The sequence below is a fragment of the Leuresthes tenuis genome, unplaced genomic scaffold (assembly GCF_036924035.1).
Source record: "Leuresthes tenuis unplaced genomic scaffold, fLeuTen1.0.hap1 SCAF_1, whole genome shotgun sequence".
In the NCBI taxonomy this organism is placed as follows: domain Eukaryota; kingdom Metazoa; phylum Chordata; class Actinopteri; order Atheriniformes; family Atherinopsidae; genus Leuresthes; species Leuresthes tenuis.
This window is the reverse complement of record NW_027325355.1, coordinates 35781128-35799273: the sequence shown is the minus strand read 5'-3', so window position 1 is coordinate 35799273 and position 18146 is coordinate 35781128. Positions and strand designations below refer to the sequence as shown.

At 39.4% G+C, this 18146-nt stretch overlaps 2 protein-coding genes across 2 annotated transcripts in view; both read right to left on the bottom strand.

Annotated features, from left to right (window-relative positions):
* Positions 1-516: 516 nt before the first annotated feature.
* Positions 517-16261, bottom strand: LOC140288935 (tetraspanin-7-like). The gene is made up of 8 exons (XM_072379226.1): positions 15589-16261; positions 4303-4491; positions 4149-4223; positions 3971-4066; positions 3430-3585; positions 3162-3245; positions 1376-1447; positions 517-1245 (listed from the first exon to the last, which is right to left on the bottom strand). Exons 1-7 carry the CDS (start codon positions 15667-15669, stop codon positions 1379-1381), a joined length of 750 nt encoding a protein of 249 aa, XP_072235327.1. The 5' UTR covers positions 15670-16261; the 3' UTR covers positions 517-1245; positions 1376-1378.
* Positions 16262-16640: 379 nt separating this feature from the next.
* Positions 16641-18146, bottom strand: part of LOC140288919 (xanthine dehydrogenase/oxidase-like) — a 29608-nt gene continuing 28102 nt past the window's right edge. The window contains exons 32-35 of the mRNA XM_072379225.1: positions 17648-17713; positions 17371-17559; positions 17127-17294; positions 16641-17016 (exon numbers count right to left, since the gene is read on the bottom strand). Of these exons, the coding sequence (XP_072235326.1) occupies positions 16966-17016; positions 17127-17294; positions 17371-17559; positions 17648-17713 (474 nt within the window). The 3' untranslated portion in view covers positions 16641-16965. The remainder of the gene's footprint in view (positions 17017-17126; positions 17295-17370; positions 17560-17647; positions 17714-18146) is intronic.

Below are 18146 nucleotides of genomic sequence, written 5' to 3'. Positions count from 1 at the left end.
ATTATATTCATGCATATACTACATTATAGTATATTGTCATTTTATTCAGTCAGTTCAAGAACAGAATCAAGCTGGATTATAAAAGATATCACTCCCTAAAGAAGTAACTGACTGTGTTCTGGAACCATTTATTTCCAAAATGTGATCTTTTCTAACAGGAATCTGTTTTAATCGAATTAAAGTGTCTCCAGTGGTTCCAAATGATCATAATAAAACAGCAAGACTTGTCTTTACAGCTCAATTTTCTAACGTACTTGGAAGAAAAGTCTATGAATAGATTTGAAAGCTTGCTGAGGATAATGAGTTACTTAGTGACCATCGGTTTAGCTTTGGGAACAATTGATCGGCATCTCCTGCAGTGATGACCCTTACAGAAACAGCACCAGCAGCAGCTGGTATGAACCAGGACAGTGTGGGGGTGTTTATGGAGGTGTCCCAGGTGTGCCTCCCAGGTGTGCCTCCCAGGTGTGCCTCCCAGGTGTGCCTCCCAGGTGTGCCTCCCAGGTGTGCCTCCCAGGTGTGCCTCCCAGGTGTGCCTCCCAGGTGTGCCTCCCAGGTGTGCCTCCCAGGTGTGCCTCCCAGGTGTGCCTCCCAGGTGTGCCTCCCAGGTGTGCCTCCCTTTGCTTGGACTTCCCCTGCCTGCTCTGATGGCTATGATAGCTTTCCGTAGCCTGATGGTTGATTGGCCCACAAACCCTCTGCACCTGACCTCGACTCTATTACCAGTTCGGCATAATGAGGCTTTTCCATTTTCCTAAGTAACAGTCTTTTGTATATATGTGCTGTAAATGTTCTTGAATTATGAAAATGGCAGGAAATTTCTTTCTGGCTTTCCTCTTGTAGTGGTTTGTTTTCGATGACTTGAACAAGAATGAACGTGTCTTGCGTTGGATTTATGATCGATTCAAAGCTTCACTCCCACTGAGGACATTTATTTCAAACAAGACCATCAGGAACATTTTGAACTGTGTGTTTGAATAAAGTCCACAGTGTTTCGACTAGAGTAAGCACAAAACACACTCTGAACAATCCTAGGTTGGGGTCCATTTAGCAGCTCATCTGGAGCCTTCAGCGCAAAGTTACAACAAGAGCTTTCTGTGTAAAAACCGCCAGTTTGGCGCCCCCTGGTGGACAAACTGTTGTAACCTGCACAGAAAGAACCAAGCAGCAAAATAAATACAAGAGGAATGATAACAGGATGTGCTTCTGGAGGTTTCCATGGTGACGAGAATGGTGGCGTCGTCTCTGTAAGAGAAAGAAAACAGCAGCTGAAGGTCAAACGACAGGAAGTCCCCGTGAGGCAGGGCGACCATCAGTCTGATGTCAGAGAACAATGACGGGTTCGGTTCGGAGGAAATGAATCGGTGACACTTACCCGTCACACCATTTCATACTGGTTGGCGTTGATGAAGTGAGACAAACAGCAAGCCAGAGACGTCCCGATGACCTGAGACGGAACAGATTGGAAATCTCCAGTGAGCCTTACTTTAGTCTGAGTCCAGCCTCAGAAGATGTGTTCAGAGACACCCCGACTTTCCCAAAGCACAGGGTGTCACAGTGAATGGTTTTTCTGTTGGGTGTGTTTGGGATGAACTCACATCTGGGACTGAGTTACAGTCCTGATCAGCTTCATTTGTTTCATATAAAACAGGAAGCGGCTGCAGTGATTTACTGAAACAAACGTTAATATAAACTCTGCTTCCAGTCCAGTGGATTTCAGTGGACTGAACTTGAATTTGCTTCCATGTAGATTTTAAGATATTTAGTCTCTTGGTGGCTTTTACAACCATTCATGTTGATGGATTTTTTGTTAAAAACAACAAAAAGTTTCAGCTTCGCTCTCTGAGGGTTTGTCTCTGTGAGCCTCTGGGAGGTAAAGCTGCTCCATCTTCTTCATGTTGGATGTTTTCTGCTGGCGTACAACAAGCTTTAAGCCTAAAACCGCTCTGTGGTTCCTCAGCGGTGAGATGAACCTTCATCCCAGTCTCTAATCTCTGGAGGGTGAGAAGGTTTATTCAGCACAGTCCCTCAGTTCTGACCCCGGCCCACAGCATGAAGCTGCCGCCCCCGTGCTTCACTGATGCTGTTTCTCTGGACATTCGATGGCCATAGAGTTCAGCTTCAGTCTCCTCTGACCAGAGGACCTTCTCCCACTTTACTTTGGTGACCTTTCCTGTTTTCTGGCCTCCTCTCCGTAATGCTCAGCTCTGTAATGAGGCTCGTAGTGTCCTATGGACAGATGCACCAGCCTCCCTCCAGCTCCGTCAGGTTAATCAGAAACCAAAGGTAATTGGTTTCTGACTAACACCCTCCTTAATCCGTGCCTTTTTGTGGACGACCCTCTCTGGGCAGATTTGTTCCTGCCAGGTGGATTTAATGCTTCTTTGTCCTTGCAGAGCTCCTCGGTCTTAATCTGTGCTTTTTCAGACTCTGAGGCCTTCAATATCAGGTGTGTATATCCCGAGGTCATGTGACACCTTTAACTAATCCTGTGACGTTTGAAGGTAACCGGGAGCAGTAGATCTTATCTAAAACATGGGTTATTTTAAAGATTTAAAGGTTTGATTTTCTTCTTTTATATATTTCTACATTCTAGTGAAGCTTTTTACAGACTCTGATCTGAGCAGGCTGCTGTTCCCCGTTTCATCCACCAGGTGGCGCCCGAAGAGAGCCTCAGACCGGCTGCTGCAGCCCGAGGAGCGTCTCTGTCCACCACAGAAGGAGCAGAGCGCTGCGTCTTCAGGTGAGGAACTGCAGCGTTCGGTGTTCTTTCTGTGAGGAAGTAACAGAAACTCCTGCCGAGTCTCATCTGAATCTCTTCTGATCGCTGTTATTGATCCCAGCAGCGCCGTCGTCCTGGACGAACAGCATCTCTGTGCAGGCGGTGGACTCTCTGGCAGAGCTGCGAGCACAGGAGCATGCTGGGAGTTTGAGTTCTTCTTCTTGCTGGGAAAATCCCTTTTTGTTTTTTTTTGTTTGTATTGTTGTGTAACGCAGTTATTAAATGTTCTGTGTGAGATCGGCTTTTTCATCCACAGCTGCTACTTTTGTTTAAACAAAGAAACCGTGAGAAATCATCAGGTGGCGTTACGCCAAAGTTCCAGTGATCGAAAGGCAAAAGAGAGAAAAGAGTTCCTGAGAGGATAAATGCAGTCTGGTACCTGAGAGAAGGCGATGCCGAAGGTAACTCCTGCGATGATTCCCATGTTGCCCTCGATGAACGACACCACCAAGTCATAACAGCCCTGCAGACACAGTTCATCCGTCACTCCTCTCTGCAGCAGCTTCAGCAGCAGTGTGTGTAAAACTGAGTGAACCCCTGATCCAGCAGCTTCAGCTCAATAAATAATGACATCTGAGGTTGGATTAACTGAGTTCTAACACCTGCTGATGAACTGTTCTTCCTTTCTAAGAGGCTGCACTTCTGACCTCTTTGTAGACTTTACGCGGAGCCACAGTCGTGTTCTTCAGGTCGGCTCCACTGCAGTCTGAGAAACTGATACAGCAGCTGGCGGGAACTCCACCGATGGGAAAATACCTGCTGCTGAACCAGCTGGTGTAGTTATAAACTCCACAGCAGTGCAGCTGCAGACACAGAAACACACACATCATTTGTGACAGAGAGTTTGAAGGCTGCTTTTGTTACATACAACCGTGCACGTAGATTAGTGCATCATCTGCGTAAGATCGGACCTGAAGTAAAATAGATGTGCATCATTAATATAACGGGATGAGTGCATAGATCCCTTTGTAAATCCTGTGAGACGACAGAGATATATACGACTTTAGGAAAAAGGAACTGGAGACGAGACAAGACCCCGAAACAGAACCCTGAGGAACGCCACAGCAGCAAAAGTTCTGTTAAACAAATGTAAAATAATGCAAATGGGTTTGGGGCTAAAATAGGAGACAATGAGTCGGTATGAAACATTTAAAGAGGGGAACCAGTTCTGGAGAACGTGATACTCACTCGACGCTGGACGCCATCCACAGCCAGACTCCTGTCGTCACGCCCATCATACCTCATCACGGCTTCGCTGTACGTGGTGAAGAATGTCCCTTTAATCTGGAAACACAGACGTTTGGCCGACATCAGGACAAAGAACGACTGTGTCAAAGTGTCGTGAAAACGCAGGAATGTGTTTGACCTCGTGGCGAAACACGAATCCAGAGATCCCCGCAATGAGTTCAGTCATGAAGACCAGAGACAGAAACACGGCGAACTGTGGAGACCAAGACCAGCTTTAAATGTCTGATCATCATTCAGAGGTGAGCAGAGATTAGATCACACAGGAGTCGCACCAGTTTCAGCATCCAGGGGCGCCCCCTGCAGGTGGCGAAGCAGCCGAACAGTCCGAACAGCACGATGGCAGCGCCAGTACCGGTGAGCACGTAGGGAGCGTTGGAGGGGCCGCTGGAGATCAGCAGCATGTAGGGGCTCAGCATGAACCTCCACCACAAGCCCACCGCCAGCAGCACCACGCCCGTCACCTGGGGGGGTCAGAGGTCAAACTGTCAGCCCAAAGGCACAAAAGTGGGACTTTATCTCCCGTTTTCGACTGAAATCAACTGAACTCGTTTCCTCTTCACCGGAAATATTTCATTTTGTTTGCTGCAAGTTGTTCAGAAAATAACTAAAGATTTATTTTCTTTTTCACTTTTATACAAAACAGCCTTTAATCAACATTTATTTTATATAAATATTGATGTAAACAAATGTAGGAACAATGCAAACAAAACATTTAAAATCTACATGAACGACATGTTTCTACAGTTTTACAAAGTTTGAAATATTACATATTTTATTTCTCAGTGACATCACTACAGAAAATAACCCAGAAGAAGAAATCCGAATCATCTTTTATTCAACATGAAATGTGCCTGAAAAATATCTTGAAATTTGCATTTTCGCCACATGTTGTAAACCAAAGAAGAACCAGCAGCAGATGTGTTGTTGCTGGTATTTCTGAGAGTAAATCTGCTTTAATGTTTCTCACAGCTGCAGCAGATGGTCCAAACCCCCGGGTCCAGCTGTGAGTCACATGACTGCAGGTCCAGCCCAAAGAGGCGGGAAAAGATGCTCACACAGCCTCAGGTTCAGGTTCAGACAAACCTTTAGTTATGTTCTGGGTTAAAGGCTCAAAGGTTCAAAATGTTCAACAACAAAAGCAAGTTTAACTCGTCCAAAAGTTCGTGATTTTAAACTGAAAAGTTTTTTACATGTAAAACAACATTTAATGAAAGCTGAAGTTCAGTCAGGTTTGGGATCATTTCATCAGACTTACTGGGAACAATTTAAACAACAAGTAAAAGCTGCACTTTAGCTGAACTTTGTTCTGTGCTTCAGTACTTTAGCTGAAATGGAACCAGAACTATTGAGACTTCTATGGTCAGATGTCTGCAGCAAGTAAAACTGAGTTTAAACTCAATAAAACAAAGCACATTCATATCAGGACTGTTCGTCCGCTTCATGAGTAATAAAGATTTATAATAAAGATAATGAAGAATGAACTGGATTTATTACCCCATTTATTACTCATGAAGGGTTTGTGAGTAATAAATCTGTAATAAATCGGGTTTGTGAGTAATAAATCTGTAATAAATCGGGTTTGTGAGTAATAAATCTGTAATAAATCGGGTTTGTGAGTAATAAATCTGTAATAAATCGGGTTTGTGAGTAATAAATCTGTAATAAATCGGGTTTGTGAGTAATAAATCTGTAATAAATCGGGTTTGTGAGTAATAAATCTGTAATAAATCGGGTTTGTGAGTAATAAATCTGTAATAAATCGGGTTTGTGAGTAATGTTACAGCCCGGCTCAAGGACTGTAACCAAGAACGGGAGAGGAGACGAGGTTGCTACAAAAGTAATACATTTATTAAAAAGAAGACAAAAGATCAGTATCCGTAGTCAGTAATGTAGGCGTGTATGGATGTGTCTGTGTGTGCGTACGAAACGAAAACGACACTAAAGAGCAAAACCGCGGTGCGGCATCTCCCTCAGGCGGCGGGCATGGAAAGAAGGGGCCCCCCGAGAGTCAGCCAGCATCTCTATAAATACGCTACACCGGGCCCAGGTGTAGCACATTCATTTAAGACGGTCCCGCCTCCGCTGAACCTGGAAGACACACGGAGACCAGCCGGAAACACCCTGACATATGGGGCGGGGCCGTCACAGTAATAAATCGAGTAATAAATGGAGTTTGTGAGTAAAAAAATAGAGTTTGTGAGTAATAAATCGGTAATAGATTGGGTTTGTGAGTAATAAATAGAGTAATAAATCGGGTTTGTGAGTACTGAATCGGTAATAAATCGGGTTTGTGAGTAATAAATTGGGTTTGTGAGTAATGAATCGAGTTTGTGAGTAATAAATCGGGTTTGTGAGTAATCAATCGAGTTCGAGTAATAAATCGGTAATAAATTGGGTTTGTAAATAATAAATCGAGTAATAAATGGAGCTTGAGTAATAAATAGAGTAATAAATGGTAATAAATCGGGTTTGTGAGTAATAAATCGAGTTCGTGAGTAATAAATCGGGTAATAAATCGGGTAATAAATCGAGTTTGAGTAATAAATCGGTAATAATCGAGTTTGTGAGTAATAAATTGGGTTTGTGAGTAATAAATCGGTAATAAATCGGGTTTGTGAGTAATAAACGGTAATAAATTGGGTTTGAGTAATAAATGGAGTTAGTGAGTAATAAATCGGTAATAAATGGAGTATATGAGTAATAAATCGGGTTTGTGAGTAATAAATCGGTAATAAATTGGGTTTGTGAGTAATAAATCGAGTTTGTGAATAATAAATCGGTAATAAATCGAGTTCGTGAGTAATTAATCGGGTAATAAATCGAGTTTGTGAGTAATAAATCGGGTAATAAATCGGGTTTGTGAGTAATAAATCGAGTTTGTGAGTAATAAATCGGTAATAAATCGAGTTTGTGAGTAATAAATCGGGTTTGTGAGTAATAAATGGTAATAAATCGGGTTTGTGAGTAATAAATTGAGTTCGTGAGTAATAAATCGTGTAATAAATTGAGTTTGAGTAATAAATCGGTAATAATCGAGTTCGTGAGTAATAAATTGGGTTTGTGAGTAATAAATCGGTAATAAATCGGGTTTGTGAGTAATAAATCGGTAATAAATTGGGTTTGAGTAATAAATGGAGTTTGTGAGTTATAAATCGGTAATAAATGGAGTATATGAGTAATAAATCGGGTTTGTGAGTAATAAATCGGTAATAAATTGGGTTTGTGAGTGATAAATCGAGTTTGTGAGTAATAAATCGGTAATAAATTGAGTTTGTGAGTGATAAATCGGGTTTGTGAGTAATAAATCGGTAATAAATCGGGTTTGTTAGTAATAAATCGGTAATAAATTGGGTTTGTGAGTAATAAATCGAGTAATAAATCAGGTTTGTGAGTAATAAATCGGTAATAAATTGGGTTTTTGAGTAACAAATCGAGTAATAAATGGAGCTTGAGTAATAAATAGAGTAATAAATCGGGTTTGTGAGTAATAAATGGTAATAAATCGGGTTTGTGAGTAATAAATTGAGTTCGTGAGTAATAAATCGTGTAATAAATTGAGTTTGAGTAATAAATCGGTAATAATCGAGTTCGTGAGTAATAAATTGGGTTTGTGAGTAATAAATCGGTAATAAATCGGGTTTGTGAGTAATAAATCGGTAATAAATTGGGTTTGAGTAATAAATGGAGTTTGTGAGTTATAAATCGGTAATAAATGGAGTATATGAGTAATAAATCGGGTTTGTGAGTAATAAATCGGTAATAAATTGGGTTTGTGAGTGATAAATCGAGTTTGTGAGTAATAAATCGGTAATAAATTGAGTTTGTGAGTGATAAATCGGGTTTGTGAGTAATAAATCGGTAATAAATCGGGTTTGTTAGTAATAAATCGGTAATAAATTGGGTTTGTGAGTAATAAATCGAGTAATAAATCAGGTTTGTGAGTAATAAATCGGTAATAAATTGGGTTTTTGAGTAACAAATCGAGTAATAAATGGAGCTTGAGTAATAAATAGAGTAATAAATCGGGTTTGTGAGTAATAAATGGTAATAAATCGGGTTTGTGAGTAATAAATTGAGTTCGTGAGTAATAAATCGTGTAATAAATTGAGTTTGAGTAATAAATCGGTAATAATCGAGTTCGTGAGTAATAAATTGGGTTTGTGAGTAATAAATCGGTAATAAATCGGGTTTGTGAGTAATAAATCGGTAATAAATTGGGTTTGAGTAATAAATGGAGTTTGTGAGTTATAAATCGGTAATAAATGGAGTATATGAGTAATAAATCGGGTTTGTGAGTAATAAATCGGTAATAAATAAGGTTTGTGAGTAATAAATCGAGTTTGTGAGTAATAAATCGGTAATAAATAAGGTTTGTGAGTAATAAATCGAGTTTGTGAGTAATAAATCGGTAATAAATTGGGTTTGTGAGTAATAAATCGAGTTTGTGAGTAATAAATCTGTAATAAATTGGGTTTGTGAGTAATAAATAGAGTATTAAATCGGGTTTGTGAGTAATAAATCGGTAATAAATTGGGTTTTTTGAGTAATGAATCGAGTAATAAATCAGGTTTGTGAGTAATAAATCGGTAATAAATTGGGTTTGTGAGTAATAAATCAAGTAATAAATGGAGCTTGAGTAATAAATAGAGGAATAAATCAGGTTTGTGAGTAATAAATGGTAATAAATTGGGTTTGTGAGTAATAAATTGGTAATAAATCGGGTTTGTGATTAATAAATCGGTAATAAATTGGGTTTGAGTAATAAATGGAGTTTGTGAGTAATAAATCGGTAATAAATGGAGTATATGAGTAATAAATCGGGTTTGTGAGTAATAAATTGGGTTTGTGAGTAATGAATCGAGTTTGTGAGTAATAAATCGGGTTTGTGAGTAATCAATCGAGTTCGAGTAATAAATCGGTAATAAATTGGGTTTGTAAATAATAAATCGAGTAATAAATGGAGCTTGAGTAATAAATAGAGTAATAAATGGTAATAAATCGGGTTTGTGAGTAATAAATCGAGTTCGTGAGTAATAAATCGGGTAATAAATCGGGTAATAAATCGAGTTTGAGTAATAAATCGGTAATAATCGAGTTCGTGTAATAAATTGGGTTTGTGAGTAATAAATCGGTAATAAATCGGGTTTGTGAGTAATAAATCGGTAATAAATTGGGTTTGAGTAAAAAATGGAGTTTGTGAGTTATAAATCGGTAATAAATGGAGTATATGAGTAATAAATCGGGTTTGTGAGTGATAAATCAAGTTTGTGAGTAATAAATCGGTAATAAATGGGGTTTGTGAGTAATAAATCGGTAATAAATTGGGTATGAGTAATAAATGCAGTTTGTGAGTAATAAATCGGGTTTGTTAGTAATAAATCGGTAATAAATCGGGTTTGTTAGTAATAAATCGGTAAAAAAAAATCTGGTTTGTTAGTAATAAATCGTTAATAAATCGGGTTTGTGAGTAATAAATCGGGTTTGTGAGTAATAAATCGAGTTTGTGAGTAATAAATCGGTAATAAATTGGGTTTGTGAGTAATAAATAGAGTAATAAATCGGGTTTGTGAGTAATAAATCGGTAATAAATCAGGTTTGTGAGTAATAAATCGGTAATAAATCAGGTTCGTGAGTAATAAATCGGGTAATGAATCGGGTAATAAATCGAGTTTGAGTAATAAATCGGTAATAATCGAGTTCGTGAGTAATAAATTGGGTTTGTGAGTAATAAATCGGTAATTAATTGGGTTCGTGAGTAATAAATCGAGTTTGTGAGTAATAAATTGGGTTTGTGAGTAATAAATCGGTAATAAATCGGGTTCGTGAGTAATAAATCGGGTAATGAATCGGGTAATAAATCGAGTTTGAGTAATAAATCGTTAATAATCGAGTTCGTGAGTAATAAATTGGGTTTGTGAGTAATAAATCGGTAATAAATGGAGTATACGAGTAATAAATCGGGTTTGTGAGTAATAAATCGGTAATATATTGGGTTTGTGAGTAATAAATCGAGTTTGTGAGTAATAAATCGGTAACAAATCGGGTTTGTGAGTAATAAATCGGTAATAAATTGGGTTTGAGTAATAAATGGAGTTTGTGAGTAATAAATCGGGTTTGTGAGTAATAAATTGGTAATAAATTGGGTTTGTGAGTAATAAATCGAGTTTGTGAGTAATAAATCGGTAATAAATTGGGTTTGTGAGTAATAAATCGGTAATAAATCGGGTTTGTGAGTAATAAATCGAGTTTGAGTAATAAATCGGTAATAAATTGGGTTTGTGAATAATAAATAGAGTATGTGAGTAATAAATTGAGCTTGAGTAATAAATCGGTAATAATCGAGTTCGCTAGTAATAAATTGGGTTTGTGAGTAATAAATCGGTAATGAATTGGGTTTGTGAGTAATAAATCGAGTTTGTGAGTAATAAATCGGTAATAAATTTGGTTTGTGAGTAATAAATAGAGTAATAAATATGGTTTGTGAGTATTAAATCGAGTTTGTGAGTAATAAATCGGGTTTGTGAGTAATCAATCGAGTTCGAGTAATAAATCGTTAATAATCGAGTTTGTGAGTAATAAATTGGGTTTGTGAGTAATAAATCGGTAATGAATTGGGTTTGTGAGTAATAAATCGAGTTTGTGAGTAATAAATCGAGTAATAAATTGAGCTTGAGTAATAAATCGGTAATAATCGATTTCGTGAGTAATAAATTGGGTTTGTGAGTAATAAATCGGTAATAAATCGGGTTTGTTAGTAATAAATCGGGTAATGAATCGGGTAATAAATCGAGTTTGAGTAATAAATCGGTAATAATCGAGTTCGTGAGTAATAAATTGGGTTTGTGAGTAATAAATCGGTAATAAATCGACTTTGAGTAATAAATCGGTAATAAATCGGGTTCGTGAGTAATAAATCGGGTAATAAATCGGGTAATAAATCGAGTTTGTGAGTAATAAATCGTTAATAATCGAGTTTGTGAGTAATAAATTGGGTTTGTGAGTAATAAATCGGTAATAAATCGGGTTTGTGAGTAATAAATCGGTAATAAATTGGGTTTGTGAGTAATAAATCGAGTTTGAGTAATAAATCGGTAATAAATTGGGTTTGTGAATAATAAATCGAGTTTGTGAGTAATAAATCGAGTAATAAATTGAGCTTGAGTAATAAATCGGTAATAATCGATTTCGTGAGTAATAAATTGGGTTTGTGAGTAATAAATCGGTAATAAATCGGGTTTGTTAGTAATAAATCGGGTAATGAATCGGGTAATAAATCGAGTTTGAGTAATAAATCGGTAATAATCGAGTTCGTGAGTAATAAATTGGGTTTGTGAGTAATAAATCGGTAATAAATGGAGTATACGAGTAATAAATCGGGTTTGTGAGTAATAAATCGGTAATATATTGGGTTTGTGAGTAATAAATCGAGTTTGTGAGTAATAAATCGGTAACAAATCGGGTTTGTGAGTAATAAATCGGTAATAAATTGGGTTTGAGTAATAAATGGAGTTTGTGAGTAATAAATCGGGTTTGTGAGTAATAAATTGGTAATAAATTGGGTTTGTGAGTAATAAATAGAGTTTGTGAGTAATAAATCGGTAATAAATTGGGTTTGTGAGTAATAAATCGGTAATAAATCGGGTTTGTGAGTAATAAATCGAGTTTGAGTAATAAATCGGTAATAAATTGGGTTTGTGAATAATAAATAGAGTATGTGAGTAATAAATTGAGCTTGAGTAATAAATCGGTAATAATCGAGTTCGCTAGTAATAAATCGGGTTTGTTAGTAATAAATCGGGTAATGAATCGGGTAATAAATCGAGTTTGAGTAATAAATCGGTAATAATCGAGTTCGTGAGTAATAAATTGGGTTTGTGAGTAATAAATCGGTAATAAATCGACTTTGAGTAATAAATCGGTAATAAATCGGGTTCGTGAGTAATAAATCGGGTAATAAATCGGGTAATAAATCGAGTTTGTGAGTAATAAATCGTTAATAATCGAGTTCGTGAGTAATAAATTGGGTTTGTGACTAATAAATCGGTAATAAATCGGGTTTGTGAGTAATAAATCGGTAATAAATTGGGTTTGTGAGTAATAAATCGAGTTTGAGTAATAAATCGGTAATAAATTGGGTTTGTGAATAATAAATCGAGTTTGTGAGTAATAAATCGAGTAATAAATTGAGCTTGAGTAATAAATCGGTAATAATCGATTTCGTGAGTAATAAATTGGGTTTGTGAGTAATAAATCGGTAATAAATCGGGTTTGTTAGTAATAAATCGGGTAATGAATCGGGTAATAAATCGAGTTTGAGTAATAAATCGGTAATAATCGAGTTCGTGAGTAATAAATTGGGTTTGTGAGTAATAAATCGGTAATAAATCGAGTTTGTGAGTAATAAATCGGTAATAAATCGGGTTTGTGAGTAATAAATCGGTAATAAATCGACTTTGAGTAATAAATCGGTAATAAATCGGGTTCGTGAGTAATAAATCGGGTAATAAATCGGGTAATAAATCGAGTTTGTGAGTTATAAATCGTTAATAATCGAGTTTGTGAGTAATAAATTGGGTTTGTGAGTAATAAATCGGTAATAAATCGGGTTTGTGAGTAATAAATCGGTAATAAATTGGGTTTGTGAGTAATAAATCTGTAATAAATTGGGTTTGAGTAATAAATGGGTAATAAATTGGGTTTGAGTAAAAAATGGAGTTTGTGAGTAATAAATCGGGTTTGTGAGTAATAAATCGGTAATTAATTGGGTTCGTGAGTAATAAATCGAGTTTGTGAGTAATAAATTGGGTTTGTGAGTAATAAATCGGTAATAAATCGGGTTCGTGAGTAATAAATCGGGTAATGAATCGGGTAATAAATCGAGTTTGAGTAATAAATCGTTAATAAGAGAGTTCGTGAGTAATAAATTGGGTTTGTGAGTAATAAATCGGTAATAAATGGAGTTTGTGAGTAATAAATCGGTAATAAATGGAGTTTGTGAGTAATAAATCGGTAATAAATCGGGTTTGTGAGTAATAAATCGGTAATAAATCGACTTTGAGTAATAAATCGGTAATAAATCGGGTTTGTGAGTAATAAATCGGTAATAAATCGGGTTTGTGAGTAATAAATCGGTAATAAATCGACTTTGAGTAATAAATCGGTAATAAATCGGGTTTGTGAGTAATAAATCGGTAATAAATCGGGTTTGTGAGTAGTTCAGGTGTTGAATCAAAGCGGCTGCAGGATGAAAGAGGAGATGAAGGCTCAGCTTCAGGAGGTTAAAGAAGAAGTTTTTCTGCACATTAAAGAACAGAAATAGAAAGAAAAGAATATTCAAACTTACTCTCTGGATAGTTTATGGATAATACTTTAGGGCTGTGAACATCATCTGAGCAGAGAAACTGTTGGTTTGTTGTGAGAAGCTTTAAAAGCTTTAGGAACCGGAACCAGAACCAGAACCAGAGTTCAGACATCTAAACAGTGACGGTTACCCAACAGGATCTGCGTGGTGAACAGGTTCGAGCGTCCTTCCATTTGTTGTGATTTGGTGCTAAATGACTAAAACTGAAGTGATTATTAATCAGTTCGATCATGTGACCGGTTCCTGGTTGCAGAGAGTAAACATGGCCGACAGGAAAGATGAATGTTGAGTAATAAAGAACCAAAACAGCCATTTTTATTTACCACGACTGTTGGATAAAGCCAAGAGGAAGGCGGCCTGCAGCGCCACCTGCTGGTCACCTTTACTCACTGCAAACAGCCTGATGATCCTATGAAGAGGCATTTAAAGGATGAGCTTCAGACTTTAGGCTTGTTCAGTCTGAATAAGACGTATAAGAGCTGGGCAGCAGCCCACCGAGCCAGAACCAGAACCAGAACCAGAACCAGAACCAGACGGCTGATAAAGACCAGAAAGCAGGACACAATAAATACACCAACGATCCGACAGAACCAGAGGATAATGAAGCAGGGTGAGGTCTGTAAGAGCCGGTTCTGATCAGACTCCTTTGGACCAGAACTTCTTCATTATCTTCATTATCATGTCGGTGTCGGTGCCGCCTCATTCCTCAGGGTCCAGATCAGGCTGACCTCTGACCTCTGAACACTGCTCTGGATCCTTTCCATCTAACTCAGTTCCTCAGTTTAAACGATTCAGCCTCTTCTGGGCAGGACTAAAGGTTAGTTTGATTCCATGAAGCAGGATTAAAGGTTAGTTTGATTCCATGAAGCAGGACTAAAGGTTAGTTTGATTCCATGAAGCAGGATTAAAGGTTAGTTTGATTCCATGAAGCAGGATTAAAGGTTAGTTTGATTCCATGAAGCAGGATTAAAGGTTAGTTTGATTCCATGAAGCAGGACTAAAGGTTAGTTTGATTCCATGAAGCAGGATTAAAGGTTAGTTTGATTCCATGAAGCAGGATTAAAGGTTAGTTTGATTCCATGAAGCAGGACTAAAGGTTAGTTTGATTCCATGAAGCAGGATTAAAGGTTAGTTTGATTCCATGAAGCAGGACTAAAGGTTAGTTTGATTCCATGAAGCAGGATTAAAGGTTAGTTTGATTCCATGAAGCAGGATTAAAGGTTAGTTTGATTCCATGAAGCAGGATTAAAGGTTAGTTTGATTCCATGAAGCAGGATTAAAGGTTAGTTTGATTCCATGAAGCAGGATTAAAGGTTAGTTTGATTCCATGAAGCAGGATTAAAGGTTAGTTTGATTCCATGAAGCAGGATTAAAGGTTAGTTTGATTCCATGAAGCAGGATTAAAGGTTAGTTTGATTCCATGAAGCAGGATTAAAGGTTAGTTTGATTCCATGAAGCAGGACTAAAGGTTAGTTTGATTCCATGAAGCAGGACTAAAGGTTAGTTTGATTCCATGAAGCAGGATTAAAGGTTAGTTTGATTCCATGAAGCAGGACTAAAGGTTAGTTTGATTCCATGAAGCAGGACTAAAGGTTAGTTTGATTCCATGAAGCAGGATTAAAGGTTAGTTTGATTCCATGAAGCAGGACTAAAGGTTAGTTTGATTCCATGAAGCAGGATTAAAGGTTAGTTTGATTCCATGAAGCAGGATTAAAGGTTAGTTTGATTCCATGAAGCAGGACTAAAGGTTAGTTTGATTCTCTGCAGCTTTCCATGAAGCAGGACTAAAGGTTAGTTTGATTCTCTGCAGCTTTCCATGAAGCAGGACTAAAGGTTAGTTTGATTCTCTGCAGCTTTCCATGAAGCAGGACTAAAGGTTAGTTTGATTCCATGAAGCAGGACTAAAGGTTAGTTTGATTCTCTGCAGCTTTCCATGAAGCAGGACTAAAGGTTAGTTTGATTCCATGAAGCAGGATTAAAGGTTAGTTTGATTCCATGAAGCAGGATTAAAGGTTAGTTTGATTCCATGAAGCAGGACTAAAGGTTAGTTTGATTCTCTGCAGCTTTCCATGAAGCAGGACTAAAGGTTAGTTTGATTCTCTGCAGCTTTCCATGAAGCAGGATGCAGCCGCAGGGTGAAATAAAGACGCTCTATCCGTCTCTGACCCGAGGACAAAGTGTTAGAAATGTTTCTCACCCAGAAGACGAAGGTGTACAGCAGCAGCAGCGCCTTCAGGCAGAAGATCACCGGCTTGGTTTCCATCCTCCTGGGAGCCATCCTCCGTCTGACTGACCCTGGACTCCCTGCTCCTCTTCCTCTCTTTGTATCAGCTGAGGAAGCGTGGAGCTGCACCTGCGGAGCCAAGCGGCGCCCCCTGCTGGCCACGCATTTAGCTGCGTTCACCTCAACAGACTCTTTCACGTTTTATCGCCCGGTTCAGTCTAACACAGGACAGAAAATATGATGTGGAAACAGAAACCGTGGCTACAGGCTGTGAATCTGTCCAGTTAAAGCGGTTCAGAGCTCTCAGATCACTTCGGGCCGGTTCCGGCTCACTTTCACTCGAAGTGTCTGAGAATCACAAACCTGTGAAAATGTCTCCAGTAATCAAGGCCGGCGTGGTTGCTGCAGCCATCACCTCGGTGCTGATTGTGTGGTGAGAGTGTGAAGTATGAGGGTCACATGTTTGTCCACACGTGCACGCTCATGGGGAGCTGATGCACCGCGGTGGAGGAACAAAGCTTTCTGATTGGCTCCAGTGCAGTGATTTCACTCTGAAATCCAGCTACTCTCATGTTACCTCCACATTTCTAACTTACACATCAGAAAGTCCTCCTCGTTCGTCTTCTTCCACCCAATCAGCCTCGTTCTTTCCTCCCTGATCCCCCCAGAGTGCCCCCCCCAGACCCCAGTTCACTGCCTTATATCTGAGCTGAGGTTTCTCTTCAGATTTGGAGGCGAGGGTCACCATAGCAACCATAAACCCTGAATAATCTCATGATCCGGACTCTTTAAGCTGCCATAAAAACCATTTAAAACACAGCAGGTCAATAAAAATACATCTGAGTCCAGAACGAGGTTCTGCAGCTTCCAAAAGGTTTTCAATCCAACTAATTTCCACACAACGAGTGTTTGAAGCAGTTTCTGGAGTAGGTGGGAGTCACCATAGCAACCATAAACCCTGAATAATGTCATGATCCGGACTGGGGTTAAAGGGTCTTACTGGAAGGAAAACGTCAAAACAAAAGAAGAGTCTGAAAGTTTTATTTTGTTCAGGCAACAGTTGAAAAATCTAAATGTAGTAATTCACAGTGCATCACGTTCCCGTCGATGTTCGTTTAAAGAAAGCAGGACTGAGCTTCATCTTCCTCCCGAGTTTATCTACGATTACAGCTGATTATACCAGAGAATGATTAATGCTTAATATAGATTACATCTGACTGTGGAAATTAGATTCCCTGAGCTTCAGATGGACGAACATGCAGCGCCTTCGCTCTCATTCATACACCGTTACCATGACGACAACGCCATCATGTGCTTTATGAGTCGATCCTGAGTGGAAACGTCCTCCTCTCACACCTGCACAGACCAGGGCCTGAAGGTTCCCGGCTCCACGGGGCGACACTGCCACAGAAAACACACCCAGCACACGTTAAAAAGCTCGGGCCCATTTCTAAGGGACCACTTCTTGACTCAGAGCTGTAAAACCGGACAGGATCGGGAAGCTTTCGTACCAGTTTGGTGAAGCGGTCGCTGCAGGCGTTGCGGATCCTCTCGGCAGAGGCGGGGCTGTCCAACCTGAAGGGTCCTGTGATGCCCGACTCCGCCCGGGCGGCGCTGATGGCGTCTTTGATGGCGTAGAAAACGGATGACGCCAGGAAGAGAGGCGGCTCGCCCACAGCCTGGTCAGGACGAAACATACCAGTCTGTGTTTGTTCGAGAGCACGATGCTTAAACTGCTGCTGACTGTGGCGGTACCTTCGAGGCAAAGATGGCTTTGTCGTTGGGGGCGTCGCGGAGGAGCGAGACGGTGAGCTGCGTGGGAATGTCCCCGAAGGCCGGGATCTTATAGGAACCTGGACCCCGAGTGAGGAGGACGCCCTGAGGTGAATAATGAAGCTCCTCCAGGGTGAAGAGGCCCAGCCCCTGCATGAAGCCCCCCTCCACCTGCAGGGGCAGGACGTTTAGACCTTAGGGGGGTGCTCCAAATAAAAGGGTTTAGCTTCCAGTGATGGCAGCGAATGTGACGACTCACCTGCCCGATGTCGATAGCTGGGTTGAGGCTGTGACCCACATCCATGACTACGGTGGTGCTGAGGTTCTGTAAGACGACATGAAGCTTTGTGATGAAACCTCACGTGTGTCAGATCCTGTCTTTATTTAAAACCCATTTAAATAAATGCTGCAGCAGATTGAGCCTGAGCAGAAAACTTAATGAAGCTGAAATAAGAGGCGGTATCATTGGCATAAAGGTTCACACAGACTTTGAAATAAGAGGCGGTATCATCGGCATAAAGGTTCACACAGACTTTGAAATAAGAGGCGGTATCAACAGCATAAAGGTTCACACAGACTTTGAAATAAGAGGCGGTATCATCGGCATAAAGGTTCACACAGACTTTGAAATAAGAGGCGGTATCATCGGCATAAAGGTTCACACAGACTTTGAAATAAGAGGCGGTATCATCGGCATAAAGGTTCACACAGACTTTGAAATAAGAGGCGGTATCAACAGCATAAAGGTTCACACAGAC